This window comes from Dermacentor silvarum, chromosome 2 (genome assembly GCF_013339745.2).
Source record: "Dermacentor silvarum isolate Dsil-2018 chromosome 2, BIME_Dsil_1.4, whole genome shotgun sequence".
NCBI classification, from domain to species: domain Eukaryota; kingdom Metazoa; phylum Arthropoda; class Arachnida; order Ixodida; family Ixodidae; genus Dermacentor; species Dermacentor silvarum.
In genome coordinates this window covers 193036253-193061772 of record NC_051155.1, presented here as the reverse complement: position 1 = coordinate 193061772, position 25520 = coordinate 193036253, and the positions used below count along the sequence as shown (strand labels likewise).

Below are 25520 nucleotides of genomic sequence, written 5' to 3'. Positions count from 1 at the left end.
GGACAAAAAGGCTTTGACACCGAGAAAAAAGCTCGCTTGCGTACGAGACTGGACGATAAATCTGTGATCGACCTGCAGATGAAGGATGGTCTCGAAAGATCAGAATCTGGATAAGATAGCCACAAGATTCTTCGTCAAGTGTATAGTCGTTGAAAGAAGTCATGTAGAGTCAATTGTTAGCTTAGCTGATGCGCCTGCATATCCTGTGCAGCGCGACCAAATCTTCGTCTTGGCGCGAACGTTGTACGCTCACAGGCCACAGCATTGTACGTGCCTGCTCCAGGCTAGTATGATGCCGCCAAGAAGCAAACGACGTCTGTTCGTAGGAGCTATTCTCGACACCGGGATCATAACTGCCCCTAGGGTTCTTTCACTGGGCGGAACTGTCAGCGTCGCCGGAGAGGTCATTACCGACGATGACGCCCGGTGAACCGGCAGGCTGTGAAAAATGATGCCCTGGTGCGATGCTGAATGTACCAAATGTCAGGGCCCCGTTTCTGCTAATTGCTGTGCCGTAGAAGCCGAGTGCAGCCGTCAAGCACTGCCATGTGGGGGCGAAGTAAAAGCCAGATCCGAGGGGAAAGGAAATGTAAGAGTTAGAGTTGCTCTATTTATAGCCTACGCGAGTCATGATTGACATTAATATTTACCATTACGAGATGGCTATCTGGCAGTTATTCAGTGCAGAAAAGCGTAAAACAATAATAAAAACATAGGGCCAACCAAGTGTCGGCGTTAAAAAAAAGTACAAGGTGGTTGTTCAAGTGATCCGATAATTAAATGTCGATTATATATTTCTATTCTGCCTTTTTGTGTCTCTTCTTAAAGTTCATTAGTAACTTATTTCGAATCTTAATCACGTCGCATTCCAGTGCAATTACGTCGACTCCCATCGGGTATCCCTGGCCGCCTTGCAATGTAGGGGAAAACCACTGTATTTTTCGGAAGTATCGGGCCGACCGCGTCTGTGTTGGGTGACTCGGCTCCACTTCAGGGCCTCCAAAGGCTGCTCGACGTCAGGCTTCTCCTGGCGGGCCCGATACAAATCACGCTTTTAGGCGCGATGGGCCTCGCGAGCTTCGGCGTCTTCTCGTAGTGGCTGGTGCGTGCTTTGGCGAGACGAGCTTCCCGTGCGTCGATATTCTCGCTGGCCCCTCACACACTACGAGACGCACACGGTCGGCGGCTCTCCGCTGTTAAGTTGGATGGAACTACTTGTTGCTGGCTATTGCTATATACTTGCTCTCGGTTTGGAGAGGTAATGTAACGAGCATACAAGAGGCAGTTGGGAAGAAGAGGAGGACGAAGTGCTTCTAGGCCGGATTGCTCGGTCACCATCATCCATCTCCTGTAAATAAAGTCATTTCTGCACAACTCTCCGTAACAGTTGTGGTGGAGGTGCTGGGTAATCGACACCCGAAGACGGAGGTTATACCGCAAGTTCTTCGTCGAAGCCGTCGCCTTGCTGGACTTCCACCGAGCCCAGCGGAGTTGGAGATGTCCCGCGACGCGGAAGAGCAACGGCCTGTCGCAGCCCCTGCCAGTTCTGTCCAGCAACTACGAGATGCACGTCCCTTCGCCGGAAAGCCGGGCGAAGACGTCGATGAATGGCTCATCCATTACAAACGGGTAAGCGCCTACAACAAGTGGAATAGCACTTCTCAGCTTTCCAACGTTGTGTTCTTTCTTGCGGGTACCGCGTTGGTGTGGTTTGATAAAAGTCGCAGTTTCATCTGAAAGGCGAAGCATCAATTGCGATAGCAAATTTGTAGAGAGCTATACGGAGTAATGATATTAGCTTTATCAGCTGTATAAACTTGGACATGCAGCAGCGCCGGCAACACGCAGAACTGTTGTCGACGCCGTCGGCGTTTTGCCCGCGTTCGCTCAAAAGGCGTGCGGCGTTGGTGACTGTTGCCGGAGCCTCTGATATAAATAGGCACTTGGTGCCGCAGCTAAGCGTCGCCTCCCTTCCCTCCCCCTCCCCCATGGCCTCTTGCGCGTCGGAAGAAGGCGCGTTTGCTCTACATATATGATGATTGCAAAGGAGGAAAGAGACGCCTACTTCTGCAGCCGTTAAGGGAGCACAGAGCAGAACGCGCGTTTGTTCTCCGCCGTGCGTTCACTCCCCGTGAAAGCGCGCGTCCCTCGCCCCCTTTCACTCGCACATACAGCGTTCGGCGCGCGACGACGATTTCATCTTTGGCGCTGAGCCGTGCTCCCTCAAGGGCTGCAGAAGATAGCGCCAACCTTTCCCTTTCCCTCAAGAACCACTTATCATCGATTTCATCTCCATTGACGTCATACGGAACCTCACGGCGACGGCGACGGCGACGCCGACGGCAGAAATCTGCTTTTGAGTGTCCATATAATAAGATACCTATCAAGAAAGGGGTCAGGCAAGGAGACACAATCTCTCCAATGCTATTCACTGCATGCTTAGAAGAAGTATTCAAGCTCTTAGACTGGGAAGGATTAGGAGTGAGGATCGATGGCGAATATCTCAGCAACCTTCGGTTTGCAGATGACATTGTCCTATTGAGCAACAATGGAGAGGAATTACAACAAATGATTGAGGACCTTCATCGAGAAAGTGCAAGAATTGGGTTGAAGATGAATATGCAGAAGACAAAGATAATGTTCAATAGCCTGGCAAGGGAACAAGAATTCAGGATCGCCCGTCAGCCTCTAGAATCTGTAAAGGAATATGTTTATCTAGGTCAATTACTCACAGGGGACCCTGATCATGAGAAAGAAATTTACAGAAGAATAAAATTGGGTTGGAGTGCATATGGCAGGCATTGCCAAATCCTGACTGGGAGCTTACCACTGTCGTTGAAAAGAAAAGTGTACAATCATTGCATTCTACCGGTGCTAACATACGGGGCAGAAACTTGGAGGTTAACAAAGAAGCTCGAGAACAAGTTAAGGACCGCACAAAGAGCAATGGAACGAAAAATCTTAGGAGTAACGTTAAGAGACAGGAAGAGAGCGGTGTGGATCAGAGAACAAACGGGGGTAGACGATATTCTAGTTGACATTAAGCGGAAGAAATGGAGCTGGGCAGGCCATGTAATACGTAGGATGGATAACCGGTGGACCATTAGGGTTACAGAATGGATACCAAGAGAAGGGAAGCGCAGTCGAGGACGGCAGAAAGTCAGGTGGGATGATGAGGTTAAATCGCAGCGCAAGTGGAATACTGCGCAAGTGGTTGGTTTTTTCTTGCGTGATAAAGGGGTGGTATGGTTCCAATAACGAGGAGACATTCACAACATGGGAAAGATTTGTTTCGCAAATCAAAGAGCGCTTCGGTGACTCCGGGACGAAAAAGAAAAGGGCAGAGCAGACGCTTTCACAACGCGCACAAGTGCCGGGAGAAACATGCATGACCTACATTGAGGAAGTGTTAAAACTCTGCAGCATGGTGGACTCTGGCATGTCGGAAGACAAAGTCGGCCACATCCTAAAAGGAACCGCCGAGGACGTTTATAGCTTCCTGATCGCTAAAGACAACGTGGCATCCGTCGCCGACGTCATCCGGCACTGCCGCACGTTCGAGCACCTTAAGACGAGGCGCGTTACGCCGAAGTTTGGTGGATTAGCCAACGTTACGACCGTTGCAAGCATAGATAACGACCAGTCGCTCGATCTTGCTTCAACGATCCGTCAAATAGTTCGATAAGAGCTCAGCCTGCACTCACAAGTGATTCACCGCGATACTCATCACCCATGCTCGACACCAACTGTTGAAACAACTGTTTCATCCTTCTCCGAGTATCCCGCGGATTATGGACTCCCGCCTCGACAGCCACCACTTGTCTACGAAAGCGGCGTTCCCTCTGACGCTCGATCACGATGGGCAGAGCCACGTTATTATCGCCAAGGCCCCGTGACTTATGATGCCGGGACGCGACCAGAGCAACGTCGACCCTACTACCAGGACCCCAATTACGACCGATACAGCCGATCCCAGCGAACACCGGAGGCGAGTTACCCAAAAGAGAACGACCTCGCTTACCGCCCACAGAGAGCAAGCATTGGTTTTGAGGAGTATACAGTGAACCGTGACCCTCCCGTGTGCTACAGCTGCGGTTCCACTGGACACATAGCTCGTTACATTAGAAACGATTCTCGTGTTGGTACGATATCTACAAGTCACCTAACCGACCACCTAACCCGATGAGGACAAAAAGGCATTTCTATCATTACATTATATCTTAAAGCGAAGCTTTCTTGCTTTCTCCTTCGACTTTTGTGCTGCTGCTGCTGCTGCTGTTGTCTTGCACGCCGCGTCGGGGGATAGTTCAGAGCGTGTATATACATGGCAGGGGCGTGGCAGAGAGGAAAGTCTACGCGAGAAACTTGTTTGTACCTTTCCATCGCTTCGCATGTGCACAGTGCCCTATGGAGCTCGCTGGGTGTCGCCGAATCAGCCTCTTGACAGCTATAATTGTACATGACCCACCTCAAAAGCATGATAGAAACCGCAGCGCTAACCTTTCTACTAACGTGCAAATCCAGAGGGGAGGTAGATAGAACTGTAGACAGGAGGATGGAGAGGAGGCAGAGAATGGGTAGAACCGACGCAGTCGCGAAACGAGTGAATAACAGCCTTGCCACTCTCGCAGTTCCCATACAGGGGGAGCACGGGAGAGGAAAAAAGATGAGGCGAAAAGGCAAGGAAACATTGGTTCCGGGCAAACCGAAGGTATTTCTGAAAAAAAAAACACCCTGCAAAATTTGTCAAGCGGGCAATTGACGCAGGGTGTGCAGACGCAAAGCCACTTTAAACCACCGTATGCTTTAGGCTGCACTACGGAAGCGGTCGCACGTCAAATCAGCACTTCTGTGCCAGCCGCGGTAGCTTGAAGGCTATGGCATTGCTCGAGGTCGTGGGTTCAATCCCGCCTGTGGCAGCCGCATTTCGACGGGAGCGAAAAAAAAAAACTCACTAGTGCATTTAGGTTTAGGTACATGTTAAACACCAGGGTGTCGAAATTAATCCGGAGAACGCCACTATGGCGTTCCTCATAATCCGATCGTGGTTTTGGCACGTACAGCCCCGTAATTCAATTAAAGTTTAACACTTCTGCCACGATGCGATGTGTCATGTGAGGCAACGATAAAGCTCAACCCTCTCAGCGAATATGAACAATGGCGCACAACAACGCCTCAAGGCAAACCCGTCTCCTTGTGTGATCTGTGTACTACGCAGACAAACAGCAGTGGAATGGCTTACATTAATTTCTACAGAGCCTGGGATCCGCAGAGTTTCTTGACTTTCTGGTCGATCTTCTACCATTATATACATTACTACTCGACCTTATGGTCCCTTCTAAAAGTTTAGTAGAGCAGAAGGTAGCTGACTATCGCAAACCTGAATAATAAACATATTTGATGGAAAATGAACCATGTGGGGTGCCATAGTGAATCGTTAAGTAGCTTGGTCTCACAACCCCGAAATATATCAAGTATGGTGACACCCCTTCCCCCCCCCCCCCCCTCCGAGCACGCACACGCACGCACGCACGCACGCACGCACGCACGCACGCACGCACGCACGCACGCACGCCCGCGCACATGCGGACACGCGCACATGCACACACATACACAATTGTTAGCTCATCGTCTGTCTTTCCTGACCTCATTCGTCCCTCTTGGAGCAGTAAAATAAGTTGACAAACACTGGCCAAGTATAACTTCCGGTGGCTTGTAAGTATTTAACGGCTTCTCAACGAGATCGCGTAACCGTTAAAGGTTAAATTAGCTTTCTAAACGGGGCGCTTCCCGTTAGCCGTGCGAGCGTGTAATCGAGGCGATAGAGCTATCGACCCCGAGCCTCCTGAACCGAAAACCATTTGAGCCCGCATTCCGGTCGACCGGAGGTCGTGTCCTAACTCAGGCTCGTTAAGACCTTTTGGACTAAAACAGTCCTACCGTAGTCGCAGGTGGAAATTCTCAACTAGGCACTGAAGCCGACCTGGTCATTACAAGATGCGTGAAAGAACAGGGAACGGCTACAAATTGTACATTATAGTTTCACTCAAGTGGGGCACGTGCTTGTGAACGCCGTCCGCGTGTAGTTGTCAAGCGATTATAGTTTTGTTCAGTGAAGCGGCCGGAACGATTGCACTTCATAGAATATCGGTTGCATGACCTATACTCCTGAAGTTTGCTGAAAAGTTTTTGTTATATTTGCTCTTCTTTCTTTAGAATATCTTAACATTAAATTTTACGTTTACATGGTGAGATATGCGGCACGCCGCAGCGTAGGACTTCGAAATAATTGTGCCCACTTGGGGTTCTTTTATAAACGTGTACCACGCTACAGGAGAGCCTTGCGCTTCGTAAGCTCGGAATGCGGCAGCCGTGGCCACGGAATTGAACCCACAATCTCGTGCTCACAGGACGAGTAGACTGCATTGTTCGATCAGATGTTATTTGATTGTTTTGGCTTACAGCTCATGTGACGACGTTTAAACCTCGCGCTTTGACTTCGAATTGAACGGTTGAAAGCAGCGCTTTGTGTCGTCATTGTCGCCGTCTGTGAGTTTTCCTGTATGTCGCACTGACGATGTCATACCGCACGAATACGCAATGTTCGTCTGAATTCTTCAAGCGATAAGTTTATTTCTGCAGGTTTCCTTTATTCAAATTTCTCACTCCTTTCGGATCCATCCTCTGGATTCCAAGAACTGTACTCGCCGAGCTCTCATGTGAAACGGCTATGTTACGGCCAAACAAATATTTTCGCATGGTTGTCACGTCGCGTATGGTATGACTGTCAACTGTAAGTGCGATGTCAGTCCTGCTGGGACGCGATCGGAGATCTTTGTTCGTTTCGGTTTCTCTTCAGTTGCCGCGACGTCACGAAGTGGCAGTATGAAAAATATATTCAGAACGAGAGGGAGAGAGCAGCCAATCGGCAAGCGGTAAACCATTCCGTAGCCGCAGCCGCCGTTTGGATCCAATCCAATCCACGAGACGTGCCATGCGAAGCCGGTCGCGTAGCGAGCGGATGATCGCTCGAACTTCACATCTCTCGTCGCGTTCTGCTCCTAGCAGATGACGGGCTCGTAATCAAAATGATTGACAGGAGCGTGTCGTGATTTTGACGTCACCAAAGCGACGAACTCCCCGGACGTTCGTCGTCTGGCGAGTTTGTCCTCCGTGTCGTCCAGGAAGGTCGCCGCTTGCCGATTGGCTGCTCTCTCCCTCCCGTTGTCACAAGTTTTGCATAGTGTCACTTTGTGACATTGCAGCAACTGAGCAGAACGCGAAACGAACAAAGATCTTCCATATAATTTAAATGTGTTATGGTTTCTAGCTCGGGCACGAGTCTATGGCGTATAATATATCACAGCTTGCTTATTGGTGTCCATGTGCGTGGCTGGCGAAGACGAAAGGCGAGTGTTTGGGATCTCTCTCGCCGGTCTCACCAAAAATTAAAGTTGTGTTGTCACAGCGCGTTGGCGGTTGCCTTGCACCGCTGTTCACGGCTATATTTTAGCAGTATACAATGGCTCGAATTCGGTCCTTAGTTCACACTCTAAAGGTATGGCCCCTGCGTAGCCAAAGAGAACACCAACATGTAGCAATAATGCTTGCAATAAACTCCTGAGAGTTAAACCGCTTTGACCCTGAGTACGCGGTCGTAAGACAGATGAACATGCGGACAGCTTGACCACGGATTCGGAGACAAACGGTGCAATGCTCGGCGGAAGGACAGAAATCCGAACCTTCGGACACGGAATTCAATTAGCGTCGTCGGGCCTCAGATTGAAAAAAAAAGAGACGAAAAAATTAGCGAGGGAAGCACGCTTGCCCGACATCCTGCGAACGAAACTTTCTGCGTTAGCGCTAATTAGAGGGACCAAGATTCTCGCAAAGCAAGAGCGCAGGTTCGCGACGCTGCACTAGTAGACGGGGATGTTTAGGGTCACGCTTGCTTCGTCTGGCCTTCCCAAGCGCCTCGCTCCTCCTGCAAACCCCCAAACAGCGGGTTATTAGCCGCACGCCCGAGTGATGCCCAGCCAGGCGGTCCGCTGAGTCGCGCGCTTCCATGGGCTTTCAAACCATTAGCGCCACAAGTAAGGAGGTGAAGGCTGTCTGCTGGAGCGTCCTTTTGAGAGGCTGAGAACGAGACGGCGACGGCCCGCCCGCCTCATTTGCGCACGTCCTTTCAATCCAGTGTCCAAGATTGCCCCCTAATATCGTTCAGCTTTTATTCCTCGAACACTCTCATTTATGGAAAGAATAAACAAAATAGAAGGGATAGAAACGTGAAATGACGAAGACAAGCAGAGCCAGATCAATGCAGTTGCGTATAGTGACACAGATATTGCAAGTTTCGCAACGTTGAACCTTATAAGGTGAAAATTTTCGCTGACAAAATGCCAAATATTTGAAAAAAAAAAACGAAAGACGTAAAAGATATGCCAGTGAGGGAACACAATGCATGTCACGTAGAACACTGCTGGAAAGAGCTGTAGATGGTTCGGGAAATTTTACCGAGCCTTTGTTGCATAAAGCAAAGATTGGGGAAAGGATGTCCTTGTTGAACGCGTTTCCTCAGTTGTAGTGATATTAAAACTATAAAGGAACTGATGTCACTCGGATCGAAACGCTAGGCTCATTAAGATTCACGCAGCGATTGAGCCGGAAGTGCTCTGTCCTGCCGTCTCGTGTGTGATTACGTGCCAGGCATATACAACCAATCCATTATATAGAAACGGTAGAGTGTTGTGTAAATACGTGACCGCTACTTGACTGCACTTGCTGCGGGTGCGCGGTGTGCTTTGAGAATGGTCCTTTAATTAACGGCCGTTTTACGAAGGAAATCTCGCCTAGAAACAGACATTTGGTATAACTTAAAGCAAGGACGTTGCAAGGATATTGGGCTTCAATGCAATCGTAAGTTCATCTATCAACGTTTTCATTGAATGAACTTCCAATATAGCATAGATTTTTTTGAAGCGTTTCAATAATTTTTGAAGAGCTCCTTTGCTGTGTTTCGCTTAATGATTCGGAAAGAATATTAGTATGGCGTTGGCAAGACAATCCGGTCTTCAGTATATTTCCTTTTTTAGCTCGGGAAGTGAGATAAAACCCGATAGGCCTACGCGTTGTTTCCATGAATAGCGTTGCTTAAGGGTAACATAGACCGATAAAAAGAACACTTCTACGGCGTTACTTTAGAAAGCAACAGCAAACACAGCAGTTGTTCGGTTCACATGAAGTCGAAGTCATTTTTCGAGCATCCAAATCAGAAATCTGAATGTTAGTCGCGTGCACTGAGAGCTCAGTTTCGCTGCCTTCGTGGCACATATGTCTTCTGAAAAGGGGTTGACCTCCCTTCCTTTCCTCTCTTCACTTTCTCTCAAGAGACAGCAAGTGTTAGACTGACCAACAGTGGCCGAATAAAGGATGTTCGGCAACTGTTGTTCGGACAATGGTTGAGAAATTTTTAAATGCAAAGCATTTCTTGCCCCTGCGGCTCTCTCTGTTGTCCCGCGTCCCACATCCCCACAGCGCATGCGCGTACCCTCCCCTCTCTCCTCTCCTACGCTCCCCCCTTTCTCTCCTCTAGGAATACTCTACGGAGCGGCGCCCGCGTGCCACACCCCCACAGCGCATACGCGTCCCCTCCCCCCCTCTCTCTCTCTTTTACACTGCCGCCTTTCTCTCCTCTAGGAATCCGGAGCGGCGCGCTCGACAGGTGGTGCGACAGCTGCATATTCCACTGGAGGCGCCATGGTAGTTCCGCGGTATGAAAATGACGGAGCGCGCGCGCCTCAAGCGGGTGACACACGGTCCGATTCGGTGTCCGATCCGGCATCCGACGCGCCGGAACCGAGGCGTTTTGCCGTGCCGAAGCGCCGGATCGGATGCCCGGCGTGCGACAAACTGGACAGATTTTCACCGTCCGACGCGTCCGACAACAGCACCGTCGTTTGGCCGCAGCCAATGACAGCGCGCCTGGCATGTGACGTTCTCTGACGCTCCCTGCAGAGAGGCGGTGCCGGCGGGCCGGTTTCTCGTCGCCTCTCTCTCTTTTTTTTATGCCGGCTGCAACAGCATTGATACAATTCGTTTCTGGCGCGAAATTGTTACCAGTGCGATAAAATTATCTCGAACCTGTGCCTGTTCTGCAAAGCAGCGCCCAGTACTAGCACTCGGCTACTTGCGAGAACGGCCGGGAGCCGCGATGCGACAGCATTTCACAGGTAGACAGCACACACCAACTGTCTGAGCGAGGCTACTCGCTTAGCTTGCACGCTTGCCCTTCGCATCGACGGCGTCGAGTAATCCAATTGTATTTAATTACGGGTAACCTACGTGTACAGTGTTAATCGTGTTGGCAAAATTAAGCGCACTTCGACCAGGCTCGGACTGGATCGCAGGAGCCGTCGGCCGTGGCGTCCGCCGAGCTAGGCTTACCGGCCCTATCCCTGGCTGTCGGCGAGCCGTCAGTGGAGAACACACCGCTGCGAAGTGTTTTGTCGCTCGCCAAGACGTAATTTTAGTGACAGTGTTCGCGTAAAGCGAAGCCGCATTGCGCAAAGTTGTTTATTTTGTATTTCTCGACGAGGATACGAAGTCTTCCGAGCGTACAAGCTTGGGCGCAAGATCTGGGCGGAGCTTAGGCGCCGCTCACTCGTTCGGATGCCAGTCCCGGGTGCCCCGAATCGTCGTATGCCGCATGCCGGAGCATGCGGCGCCGCACATCGGCTCGGACGCCGAATCGTACCGTGTGTCTCCTGCTTCATTCTCTCTCCTGTGCAGCGCCGCGATGAGCGCTCGGGCCGCTGCCGCGAAACCATCTCCCGCTCAAGCTAACCATCTCCCCGCTGCTTCGCATCCACACATGGTTCCCTTTGGTGGGAGATGGAGTAATTTTTTTTTCTTCAGCCAGTGTTTTGTCGATCACTTCAAGTTTCCGTCTTACTATATGAACCGATGCTTTATTAGAAAGTGTTATAGGTGGTCATACAGAGGGGTCATCGCAAATATATATATATATATATATATATATATATATATATATATATAATGCAGATCCACGGGCTGTGGGAATCACAGTTATGCGAAGCATTTTGCAGGTAGCTGGCTATGGCGTCGACCCTGCGGTGTTGCATCGCGCCCGGCTCTTTGACTCACTCGATGACTTCGAGCAGGCGCTCATGGTGGAGCTCGAATAGCCGCCGTAGTTCGCACATGTTGAGGGTCAGAAAGAACGTGGCCTTGTCTAGCTGCTCCATCATTGCGAACCGTTCCCCTTCCTCCGCGCCACCCGAGTAGTACGCCATCCTCGAGCTGCTCAAGCAAACGTTTTGTAGGAAACCATGCCCTTGTTCCTATTCTTACCTTCTGTAACCGTTTCATGTTGGTTTCAGTCGTTCGGATGTCGGTCGGTTGCTGGAATCCAAAAGTCCTTTGCGAGGAAATCACGAAGAAAGAAACGAAATATTCTCATCGCGCCGCGAGGATTCGAACTTACGACCAACAAATACTACCTCTCAGCCACATTTACTTTTGTTATTTCTTAAAATTATGAGTATTTATTGCAGTAAACATTGTTAACTCTACCGATGCTATTCTCCTCTGTTGTAGCCATTCTGCTGATGCTACAGCTGTGGAGAATACTGGTCCTGGAGAGCGCGCGACCACGTCATAAACTGCCATCATTGGCTAACGCCCGCTCAACATTAGTGTACTGGGATCCTATAACGTCAGACTATTACAACCTGTTTTTATCCTGACCTGCTGAAGTCAAAGTTACGTAACCGCAAAGTTACGTAACGTAAACATTTCTTTTTTACTCGGCCGCAACTGGTAACTCAAATGTTACAAATTCTGCAATAACTGAAGTTCATTACCGATTCGAAAAACAGTAAATAGTAGAGCCCGTTTGCTGCCTCTGCAGGACTATCGCGTCACTTGAAAGAAGTGGCTAAAGTAAGTAAAAAAAAAAAAAAAAACTGAATGCATCGTGCACCTGTGGGCGTACAATGTCACAAAGCGCCACTTTGTACGTAGTAGCGAAATCGTAGCACCACGGCAGAACGAGAAAAAAAAGGCAAATGGCGAAACGTCTCGAAGCAGATGTTAACCCCACAAAGCCCAAACCTTAGTCTACACGGAAGAAAATTAAATTAACTTGCTCACATTGAGCAATTTGAGCCGAGAATTGAAAAGAAAATCGAGGAAATGAGAGCAAAAATAGACAAAATAGAGGAAACAATCGGAGCAAAGATAAAAGAAATGGGTGCTGAAATACTGCAACAGTTAAGCAACTTGTAGGGAATAGTATCAAGGGTAGCAGAATTTGAAACAAAATGGGGACCTTCATCCAGCGGAGGAGGACCCATTAAAACGACAGGCAGGCCCTATAACAGACCGCTGATTTCAGAACCAGGGGCACTAAAGCCGTAACGCCGTCATGGACAGACACGATACTTACAAAATTTGGCAATGGAATTGTAGAGGGTACAATAGGAAAAGATTCATGGACCGAAAAGCGAAAGAACGTCGTAACAAAGGCAACACAAATAGTCCCGACTGAAGCGCACCTGGAAGCCATATAGACAGCAGGCTCCTCCATATGTGGGAAGCGAAAGAGGGGCTACAAAGGAGACGTAAAAAGCAGAGACATTACAGAACACTCAGGAAAAAAAATTGCCGAGCTAAATAGAGTGATAGACGAACATGCACAGCACTTACGCTTGCAGAAGTGGGAAGGGACATGTAATGACATGGACAATAAGTTAGGATTAGCAAATTACTCAGATTAATTAGCAATTTAGCAAATTAGCAATTTACTCAGATACCTGCTCAACCCGGAAGAAACCAAAACAGCATACAGACAAAACTTTAATAAAATAATCCATACCTATAAAGGAACAGAACAGGAATTACTAAAGGAAGTGGCGGAAAAATGTATTTCGCAAGCCAAGCTGATTGCACATCCAAATTACACTGTAAGAACCAACGAAGATCTAGACGAAGAGTTTAGTGAATACTAAATAAGAGCAGCACTGCATAAACTCAATACCAAATCGGCACCCGGACCAGACGGGATAACCAACAAAACGTTAAGAAGCCTAGACGATGAGTCTATAACAAAACGAACAGATTATAATAATGAATGCTGGAAAGCGAGACAAATTCCAAAACAATGGAAGACAGCGCATGTCATATTAATACCTAATCCAGGAAAACGCTTACAATTGGAGCATGTAAGACCTATATCTCTCACATCTTGTGTAGGAAAGCTAATGGAACATGCAGTCTTAACGAGAATTACAAATTGCATGGAAGACAGAGATCTACTACCCACCACAATGCTGGGATTCAGAAGGAACCTCTAGACTCAAGACGCAATGCTCCAGCTTAAGCACCAAATCATAGGCGACCGAAACAGATTAACCAGAGCCATTCTTGGCCTTGATTTAAAAATGGCATTTTACAACGTGTCTCACGCAACAATACTCAACAGATTGAAAGAGCTACGCTTAGGAGAGAGAATATACAACTATGTTCGAGACTTCTTAACTGGCAGAAAAGGAAAAATTAATATAGGAGATTTGGAATCGGAAGAAATAAATATAGGCAGCGCAGGCACGCCGACAAAGATCGGTGATATCGCCTATGCTCTTTAATTTAGCACTAATCGGATTGCCAACCAAACTAAATGAAATAGACGGCCTAAATCACACCTTATACGCCGATGACATCGCCATAAGGGTGAATAGTGGCAGTGATGGGCAAATAGAACAAACACTTCAGAACGCAATGGAGACTTAGAAGGGACCGGGCTGGCCTGCTCGGCAGAAAAGTCGGAATTATTGCTATACAGGCCCACACATAGAGGACGCAAACCAAATAATATCAAAGAACGTAATGAGCCAGAAGAAGCAGAAATACAACTGAGAACTGCGGATGGAACACTCATACTTAAAGTTGATAAAATCAGAATACTAGGACTAATAATAAAGGCCAAAGGCAACAACGGGGAAACAATCAGGAAATTAGAGGGAATGGTTTTTAATATAATCAGATTAATCAAAAGGATAACTAACTAACACAACGTAATGGGAGAAAAATACACAATAAGACTGGTATAGGCATTTGCCTTAAGCAGAATAGTATACGTAGCACCATACCTCAGATGATATGTGGCTGAAAAGAACAAACTAGAATGTCTAATAAGAAAAGTATACAAGCAGGCATTAGGACTGCCAATAAGCGCTAGTACAGAAAGACTACTAGCATTAGGACTACACAACACATTGGATGAACTCATAGAAGATCAGCGCATATTACAGTATGAAAGACTGTCTAAGACCAAGACAGGAATACGTATATTAGAAAGATTGGGTATTAACTACCCCACACAACACGGAGAGAAGAAGGAAATGACAAGAGAGATCAGAAATATGATAATGGTTCCCCCCCTGCCAAAGAACATGCATCCCACTCAACATGAAGAACGAAGACAAAGCCGAGCCAAGGAGATACAGAAAAGATTTGGACAAGATAAGGCAGCAGTTTTTGTAGACGCTGCTAGACTCAAATGCAGGAAAGGGCTCACTGCAGTCGTAGTAAATCACAAAAAAGAATATGCAACAAGCGTCAGAATAAAGACAGAATATACAGAAGCAGCAGAAGCGACGGCGATAGCACTTGCAATAACACAAATGGAAGCATACATAATAATCAGTGACTCACAGACAGCAATTCGCAACTATGCAAATGACCGAATCTCCCCAGAGGCACTACACATATTATTGAAAGGAGCCAGAAAAATAGAAGACAAACATGTTCAATTACTGTGGACACCTGCCCAATACTCCGAGCTCACCGGGGGACGGTGGAAACAACCAGGCGGCACACAACGCAGCTCGAGGGCTAACCGACCGAGTTGCGACAAACAACGGTGCTGTCAACTCGGGGGCCGCCGAAGAAGGGGAGGACGGAGATTGGGAGTGGGGAGACAGATTGGCCAACTACAAAGATATAACAACAGATTCTTCTTCGTTCTTGGGTTTTACGTGCCAAAAGCAGTTCTGATTATGAGGCACTATAACAACAGATTATAAAATGCAGAGGTGTATTTATCCACCACCTCATCAAAAACTAATTAAATCGCAGTCTGCCCAGTGGCGGCAGTCACAAACGAGGACATACTGTAATCCAGTAATGTGAAATATACTATATCCGGATATATATACGACAAACGAATGCAAGTCATGCGGCTCAAGAGCAATTCTTGTGCATATGCTGTGGGAATGCCAAGGGCTAACGGGTAGCAACGGGGAGACAGCCTCTAGCGAAAGCCTCCGCGCGCGTTGGTGTGCTGTGCTGCTCAACTCAGCCCCAGAGAATTAAGTGTGGGCAGTCAGCAGGCCGACGACGCCGCCAGAGCCCAAGGGCTCGTGGCAGACGCCTAGGCAGGGTGAAGCCCACCCTATTAACGTGTCGGACAAAAATTTTTTACCTACCTACCTCACATTGATTTCTGGCCATGGAGAGCGAATGTAAAAAAAAAGAAAGAAAATACAATGAAAGTTCAGTACAAATTAATTAGTATGACAAATGATTAGTTAGTAACTGGTTTGCTTAACTAACCAAAGTTGAAAGCTTTTTCAAGCATATCGAAAACGCTACTTAGGCTTTGCGTTGAGCTTACAGGGCTTATATTAAAATTTCAAGCTATCAGATTCAGCATATTACGAATGATAAGTTGGGCTGTGTAGTGTTAAGCGTCTCTAAGCAGATCTTACAAAGCCATGTAACATATATTACATAGTCACCAACTTCGCTGAATAATCCTTAACGCACGTTAGCAGTGACGCGTGTATTACCGGTTAATGGCGCATACATCAACCGCATACGCCATGGAAATGAAGAGCCCTGCGGTCCCACGCTGTGGTTGCTAATAAAAAAAATGAAGATAATAAATGAGGGTGTGACGCGGTACAAGAACCTAGGAATGCAAATACGTATTTCCGCTATGTTGACCTTAGCCTTCTTGCGTTTTTCGAGGTTGGCTACCGTGGGTGGGTTTTCTCTTGCTTCGCGGAGCTCCTTCTGTTTTGTTTTTGTCTGCCTTTTTGCTTACCGTTACGCTTTAATTCCGTTTATTCCGGTTCGTCGCGCGAGAGTATTGAGACAAAATCAATAATCGCGTACGCCACCGTCTGGAAGCAACGTCTCGTGTCTGAAATAAGGGTGGCCACCCGGCCGGTTCGCGTGCTCGCGGGTTTTAACGTCGTCGGCGAAATCGACAGGCCTCAGCGTCTCAGTCAACAGCGGGGCTGACACAAGGGGCTGGCGCACTGAGTGAACGCATCGGGCCCCGATAGCCAGCGCGTCGCTTCAAGCTTCGCAAGATCGATGTGCCGTCAAAATAGTGGCAACCAGTACGCGGTCTCCCAACAAGGTATGATAACGGGCTCGTTGGTAATCCATAATGAAAGGTAGGACACTGCGGGAAGAGAGAAAGTATGAATAACAAAGGACTGACGCGAGCGCTTCCCTCCAACTAAATGTTTATATTCAGTTTCATCGATACGTATTCACGAATGGATAAACACATTACCAACAACCGCAACACACGTGGGCAACAAAGGAACAGTTGCTATTGGGGGCCGCGTGTTCACGAATTTGTGCATACGTAACGGCTAAATTGAATATGCTTTCGTTAACAATCAGCGCTTATGTCTGTAGCTTGTTGCCATGGGCAACAACGGAACCATTGTGATTGGCGGTGATGTGTTAACGAATATGTGTATATGTATCTATATACAACCATACATAAACCTTTAGTCGGAAGGCCATGCTTGTGTCTGCCCCCTTTTATTCGTCCTTTGTTTCAGAGGTGTAGTCGCTTCCCTAACTGTCCCCCGACCAGCGAAGCCCGGTCTTGCGCAAAAAAAGTCTGGCTTCAAACTAGAAATCTGGCGGACAAACACGTTACATTCGAGCAGTCCGAGCTGCATATAGCAACAGCTCAATAATGACTGGACGTGAAATAGTGCTGCTTCATTAATCACTGCGGCGATTGACTTAAAGGTCACACTGCGGCTTATATGTATATATGCCGAATACCAGTACGTGCTTCCTCTGTAAATGATGAACGAACGATTTGCAGGGCGATTTGCATGAGTATCATGCATGCACGAGAAATCGTAAATGCGAGATAAAAACGAGCAGCGAACGATGCAGCGCAGTACACGCTGAATGAATAAATGGCCGTCGAGTGCCCTATTTTTACTCCAACTGAAGGCTGTTTGTCCTAAATTCAATGCCGCAATGGCAATATAAAAGCAACAATTTTGTTCTAACATGTCGCGAAATGTTAGTAGTATAGGGATACCAATTATGTTAATGCCATGATGAACTAAGCACGTGGAGCTCATTTAACGATAATGGAGAGTTGCCGTGTCTTTATGGTTAGCGGATGATGAGAGTAACACGAGCATGTTTGGTTTTATCCTATCTGGTAAAGTCAATGATATCCCCTTATGTAAGCTATGTTAAACTATATTGGAGGTGGTGTCAACAACTTCTGTAAGTTCTGCCACAATATAGTTTTTATTACTTAAATGTCATCATCATAATCATCATAATAATAAGCCTATTTTTATGTCTTCTGCAGGACGAAGGCCTCTCCCAGCGATCTGCAACTGTCCCTGTCTTGCGCTAGCTGATTACAACTTGCACCTACAAATTTCCTAATTTTATCTCCCCACCTAGTTTTGTGCCGTCCTCGACTGCGCTTCCCTTTCATTGGCACCCATTCTGTAACTCTAATGGTCCAGTGGTTATCTGCCCTACCTAGCTTACCCAACCATGGCCTTTCTTTGACCTAAATTATGATCGAAATTTATTACTAACTAACTAACTAACTAACTAACTAACTAACTAACTAACTAACTAACTAACTAACTAACTAACTAACTAACTAACTAACTAACTAACTAACTAACTAACTAACTAACTAACTAAAATATTATCATATATTACCGTGCTGGCCAAAACTACACAAATTGACTCATCCAAGCTGACTCTGATACCATCTTCAAGAAAGTGACGCAATGACGCTTCTGTCAGCCACTGCGGGGCGGGGCGCTCGCAGCGTGGCCTGCGTCAAACGCTAAGTTTGAGAGGCTGATACAATCTCAAGGGTGGCGGTAATGGAAAAGAAACCTGCAATGAGTATATAGGATGAAAAAACGAAATCATGAAAGAAGCTATTTATGATAACTCAAAGGGAAGCTCCTTACTTTTCGAAGCGAGATCTATCCATCCATCCATCCATCCATCCATCCATCCATCCATCCATCCATCCATCCATCCATCCATCCATCCATCCATCCATCCATCCATCCGTCCGTCCGTCCGTCCGTCCGTCCATCCGTCCATCATCCATCCATCCATCCATCCATCCATCCCATCCATCCATCCATCCATCCATCCATCCATCCATCCATCCATCCATCCATCCATCCATCCATCCATCCATCCATCCATCCATCCATCCATCCATCCATCCATCCATCCATCCATCCATCCATCCATCCATCCATCCATCCATCCATCCATCCATCCATCCATCCATCCATCCATCCATCCATCCGTGTGGGGAGTCTGAATGCGGGTCACATAATCGTTTCAATCTCACTTTGATATGCCACGCTTTTTCTATAGGCGTGATCGAACGTGCTTTCATGAAATTTCCTTGAATGTAGCCTGCACGAAACACCATTTATTTAAAAATTTACTGGCGATTACGATACTCCCTAACGCAAAATTAGAGCGCAGCTCTATATGTGTTTTCATTTCGCTATTTATTGACTGGCGCGGACAATCTGTCTCGTGCGGCACGTTGCAGACGGAGCAAAGCGTTGCAATACATTTAACACTCAGGCATAAGGATAGCGGCGAGCAGAGTCGGCGATCGTCGAAAATCTGATCGGCGGGTGAAGCGCGTCGACTTTTATACATTTTATTTATTTACAGTACTGCCAATCTCCAGCTAGATCATAGCAGGCGGGGCACACAATCAACTACAGCACCAAGTCATGAATTAATAACAGGCGAATTCACAATACACAATATTCAAGTGTAACATGACGCGGTGCGGCAACTTTTAAACATAAGCGCATTGTATCATCAGTAAAGACAATTCAGTCATCCTAATTAAGTATGTCCATGTTACACATTTTACACTTAAGCGTCGAACTAGAGCAGCATAACAGTGCAGTACAGATGCAATCATGAATACAATATATGTACACATGAAGAAACTAAGAAATGAAAAAAAGCTCAATAAATAAAATCGCCATATATACATAAAACACGTACTCTATTAAACACGTATTAGTATTACTGGCCGTATAACAGAGATAACATACTACGAGATTATTTCTTATGAAAAAAAAGTAACAGTAGTTATTGTAACTGAAATGCCAGTAGTGGTTTTTCTGATATGTATGCAAAATTGTTTAATGACTGAGTGTTAGTGATTTCTTTGTCTAATTTATTCCATTCATTATTTACAAGTGGAAAATATGAATATTTAAATCAGTTTGAGTTGGCTGAGAATTTGTCCAGCGTTCAGGAGTGCTTATGTCGGGTTGGTCTGGTGATGGTTAAAGAAATGAACTTATATGTATTAATTTTAATGTCGCCTTTCAGACATTGGAACATAAATTTTAGTCTTACTAGTTTCGCTCTGTTTTCAATAGTTAGTAAACAGGCTTTATTTATCATTTCCATTGGCGAATCAGTTCATGTGTATTTGCTGAATACAAATCAGATTGCCTTACGTTGAACAGCTTCTAGTTGTGATAAAAGTTACTTATTGTGAGGAAACCAAGCAATTATGGCATATTCTAGGATTGGCTGAACCAGTGCAGTATAGGCTAGTAGTTTCATTTTAGGTGGCGCGGAGCGGAGTCGACGTCTAAGAAAAAGCTTTTTCCATGCAGATGACGTGATGTTGCCTACATGACTCGTCGAAGGTTCCAGAGTAATCGCTGGTGCCCGCGTGACTTCCCTACATAATTCGCGTCGAGCATATAATCAGATAACCAAAAGGTTTCGTGGCAACAGCCAACGGATAGAACTATCGATAACATTCGAGAAGCTTCTGATACATGCAGGCGCGTCGTGCGTCGAGGGACAACGTTTTAGCATTTGTTGGCCGATGAAACGCAGTGACCGAAGTAAGATAAAGTGAACAGACACTCTGGCGCCTTCTCGTAGCGAGCGTCGGTACTACGGTTTTCTCTTTCATCCTTCGCTGTTGTGCTCATTCGCTCGGTTACGCCGCCAACGCTCGCCACAGGAACGGGCCATTAAGAGCTGCGCTCTAAAACAATTCTTCCGGCACCCCAATGCGTCCCACCGGCGGGGTGGACAACAACACAGACCATTGAATTTGTATTTGCGGACACTTTACAACCTCAATAGCTGTATTGAGGAGTGCTCTAACCAAGCGACACGACAGGCGACTTGAGCTACAAGAGGTTCTTGGACCGTGTCAATGGCTGGTTCTGTATGTATGTATGTATGTATGTATGTATGTATGTATGTATGTATGTATGTATGTATGTATGTATGTATGTATGTATGTATGTATGTATGTATGTATGTATGTATGTATGTATGTATGTATGTATGTATGTATGTATGTATGTATGTATGTATGTATGTATGTATGTATGTATGTATGTATGTATGTATGCATGCATGCATGCATGCATGCATGCATGTATCTATGTATGTATGCATGCACGCATGCATGTATGCATGTATGTATGTATGTATGTATGTATGTATGTATGTATGTATGTATGTATGTATGTATGTATGTATGTATGTATGTATGTATGTATGTATGTATGTATGTATGTATGTATGTATGTATGTATGTATGTGTCGTGTTGGTGTGTCTTTTTTTTTCTCACTCCTACCTCACCTGGAGTAGCATGCCAAGACTTTCGCAAGGCTAAACCTCTCCAGATAATATTAAGCTATCTTTCTAGTGTTTTTGAGAGACAGAAACGTTGACTAATTAAATTGAGAGGGCTTCTTACACGTATGGAAAAGGCAGATAGAGCACGGAAGTTTTTTACCGTTCTGCTATCAAGAGAACTAATTGGCTTCGCCTTGCGAGGTCATTCACACGATCTTGTCCTTCCGAAGCATTACTTATCAACAAGAGCAATCCCCTCCCCCTTTCCTCGATTAAAAAATAAAAAGAGAGAATCAACCTGTGAAGATGAAACAAAAGGTGCGTGACCGTAACCACGCCTAATGTATGCACAGAAATTTTTCTGCCACACGGTCTCGTCAAATTAATAAACGGCTGCTGTTGTCAAAATAGGCTCGCGCCTAAATTCCTACCAATATCAAAATATGATAACGCAGCATCTTTTATATGCCGGTATTTCCACCTTTGTGAGATTAGTATGGATCTTTGAAAAAAGCCCGGTACATTTCGATCTATTTCGTTTCACCGCAGTCTGAGTAAACGTGCACCTGTAAGGTGCTCTGACTGCACACTTGAAATATTCGCCCCTGTACCATCACGTCTTGTTTTTCACGAACTTACGACATCTTTGTTTAAGTGCGGAACATGAATTCAGTTGGAAGCTCCGGACATATATATATATAGTTGCACCCTACTGAACTTATAAGTTCAACTTACATGGGTATTGTTCTAGAGCGTAATTATGTTACGATACTCTAGGAAAGTAGGCGGCCTTGGTACAAAGCTCACTATAACTCGAGCTAAGATAGAGAACTTTGTAATGTCCATCACTGCCTTTAATCGGCTGAGGTAATACCTAAAACATACTTGTTCATGGAGTGCCTCTAAACTCTACAATAAGCCCTGTATCGCAGTCCTAACAAATTGTTGATATCCCAAATACGATAATCTTACTACCGCGCCGTTGAATATGGGCACACCATCTAATTTCAGTGGCTGCCGGGTCGTTGCGGCGCCATCGGCTACGAAAGGGCCGATGGTGCCGCACCCAATCTTTCCCGGGTGCGGAATGCCGAGATCGAAGCGCATTGTGAAACCAATCTTTTGCAGCCCGTCAGAATATGGTCATCAGGAACGGACACTCAAAGGACCCCACAGTGGAAGGTCCGCTGGACTAAAAGCCGTGAAAACGGCTTGACCGGGCCCAGCTGACCGTTACATGGCAGCAGCTATACAAAAAATTTGCCGAGGTTGAACGCGGTTAAACCAAGTTTGTCGAGCGATAGAGTGGTTTCGCTTGCTTTGGAAAAGGACACAGACAATGCTCGGCGCTGTCAGCAACTACCGCATCTACAATTGCACCACAGGACCACACACAGGCGCTGCTGGGCGCGGAAGCAGCAGCGAGCGAATTGACCTTTATGCTGTGTCTCGCTTCAACGTGAACTAAGCGTCGAATGCACAGCGCATACGAAGCTACCAGAACTCGGCGCACTTTGTACACATCGCAGATCGCTTGCAAGATGTGGGAGCAGCAGACACCGGTAGTGGCAGGCCAAGTCCCAGTTTGACCTTGGCTGAGCTTGAAGGTTAGATTTAAGGAACCAGGCGTTTTCTGGGTTTGTACCTGGAGTAGTAGAGCTATTGCTCTAAAATGCGTATAATAATATACAGATAGGGCAGATCCATGCGTGAGCGTTTTGGGCAGCGAACGTGCCGATGAAGCTGCTCGATCTGCTCATGAAGACGGCGTGCAGGAACCAATCCCGCTGTCAAGAACAGATGCAAACTTCGAGTGCTTGCAAACAATGTCACACAATTGTTGTAGAACACATCGAGTTTGCAGTACACATGTCTACAACGACTGGACCCCTGTCCTCCACCTGGACTATCCCAACCCGAGAAAACGGTACTTTGCCGTTTATGGCTTGGAGTCGCATTTATGAAGTCATTTGCTTTCCCCATCGGATGGGAGGATAGTGCTGCGTGTGACCACTGCGGCGACGAGGAAACTATTGAACACGTTCTTTGTCATTGTCCCCGATACAGCGCACACAGGCAGACACTAAGCGACCATGCTGGTGCGTCTTGACGACCGGCCGCTTCCGGAGCACACAGTCATGGACCGCCGGTCTATACAGTAGTCACACAACAAGGCAGTCAAGGCAATCATGGAGTTTTGCGTTCGAGTGGACTATTAGAGAGAGTGTAGTTCTCACGAACGTTTCTAACCTCCTCTATCTTTTTTCGTGACCTTGATTTCTCTCACCACTATTCTTTGCGTCTTTCATTTCCCATTACCCTTCCCCCAGTGCAGGGTAGCAAACCAGAGTCTCTTCGAATTAACCTCCCTGCCTTTCCCACCCCGTTTCTCCCTCTCTCTGTGTACAGATACGCCGTCACAGAGGCAAAATAGAAACAAGCAAATTAAAATATATAATCAAACATATTCATCAATCACACAATAGTGTTACAATTACATTATACATCATTACAGAATGTTAAAAGGGCAGATACGGAGGCGCGCTGCTATAGCTTCGGCGAAACGGTCCTTGGGTGGCTGTCAGCGACTGCACCAGGTTGCCTGGAGCGCGCGCGAGTGGTCTTCTGTTATGCCACCAGACTACCACCCTCATCTTCCGTGATCTATGCATCCTCTGGCTTTTTGTCCGAAGCCACGCTAAACTCAGCTGACGTCTCGAACTGGTCGCATAAAAATGTGATCTAATTACCTATTTGCAGCGCTCTAGAGAAATTACGGCTTCATAGCGGGATGTTTTTATGGGTCAACAGATATATAAAAAGAAAAAAAAAAGAAAAAGGAGAGAAAAACCATCATGAATAATAAGCGAGACACAATTTTTTGTAAGTACTTTCTTAATAGCGTTTGTCCACCTGATGTAATTTGCCTCGTCGTTCTAATTAAGCAGCAAATATGCATGCGAATGCACTATGTACCACGTGCGACTTGAAAGAAAAAGTTCGAAATAAAAGAGAAAACCAACCTGTACAACTACATGCGAGCACTCGTCACTGCACTTACCTGGTCGAGCCAAACGATGGTTGTAAGGACTTGATTCTTCTCGTCCTGCGTAGAAAATTGAAGCTGAAGTTAGTCACAAATATTCGCAGAGTTTGCAGTGAGCTTGTAAGCAGCACTTACGTTCAACTAATCTGTAGGTGACTGGCGAGCTACAAACACTCGTAACCAAACCTGTGTGGTACATGTGTGTTTCATTTATGAAGAAAATAATGTGCCACACAAACACGTAGTCACCGTGTCTTGTTTGTAAAGAGTGACGTTCCCTTCATGCGGTGTGGTTAATTGCTTTGTTACCGAGCTTCTGTGTAAACCAGACTAAAGTAATAAGCATCACAAAATATAACAATATGCTAACAGAAAACTGTCTTCTTGTTAACTTCCCTGTCTTTCCTCTCATTATCTCTAGAGTACGCCTACTTACGGCCAACAATAAACCTCTAGAAATAATTGTGCAGTAACCATCGACGATAATTCTCAATGCAAGTGAATAACGGCATGCTTCTAGAGAGCTATTCACTTTATTAAAGGAATGATTCGCTTGACGTCGCATATATATTGTAGAGGTATTTAGGTATGCAGCGTTTATTGTTTTTTTTAGCTTAATGCCCGTTAGAAAACACAATCGTAAACCAGCACATCTGTAGTGGTAGTATACATTGACAGTACGTGCGTCTCAAAGATCTATAATAGTTGGCGTTCACCGACAAAAGCACCCCACAACTCAGTTGCTTGAGAGCGCTCTTTGTATCGAAGCTTTAGTATCAGCGCTGAAAGCTGTGAAAGTCCAACCAACAACCGTCGAAAACCGCCAGAACGGCCTAAAAAAGCTATTCGCTTTGAAAAGGGCTGACATTTTTAAACTAATTAATAAGCACATATAAGGGATATTCAAAATTGTAAAACTGAAAGAAATTCAGGAAGCAACATCAGCAAGAAATCAATTTTTGCCGCATTTGACGAAATCAAATCATCTTTCGGAAGCTAGCGCAAGATGTTCAATGTTGCGATTTATGAATTGCAAAGAGGGGGCCGCTTTTAGACGAAGCCGCGCTTGCATACACCCACGAGGTACACAGAGTCGCACTTGCCATGACACACCACATATTTTACAGGAAATTTCTCTAACCTTCATCGCACGTGCGTCATTTCTATTTCACATGCAATAGACCATAAAAGGTATGTTATCTGTAATGGTGTTCATATCTTTATGATTTTGCCGTGAAATCCTTGAAACGTTTCGCGATGCATCATGTTCCTTGTATACATAAAAATGTGTAAAGTACGTGTATTTTCCTGTTTATTTTTTTACCGAGAATTCTTAGATTACAGGATGCCTGCCAAAGAAAGGGAAACACATTCGAGATGTTCGATGAGGTTAGGCGATCCGCAGGCATATAGAATTGAGCTCGCGGACGCAAGAAAAAGGTAATTGGAGGTCGCTCGTAATGGCCTTCGTTCTGCATTGTGCAT

At 46.2% G+C, this 25520-nt stretch overlaps 1 protein-coding gene across 1 annotated transcript in view; it reads right to left on the bottom strand.

The window, feature by feature from the left end:
* Positions 1-25520, bottom strand: part of LOC119442365 (neuronal acetylcholine receptor subunit alpha-10-like) — a 175269-nt gene that overhangs the window by 22595 nt on the left and 127154 nt on the right. Inside the window, exon 3 of the mRNA XM_037707220.2 lies at positions 24051-24095. Within this exon, the coding sequence (XP_037563148.1) occupies positions 24051-24095 (45 nt within the window). The remainder of the gene's footprint in view (positions 1-24050; positions 24096-25520) is intronic.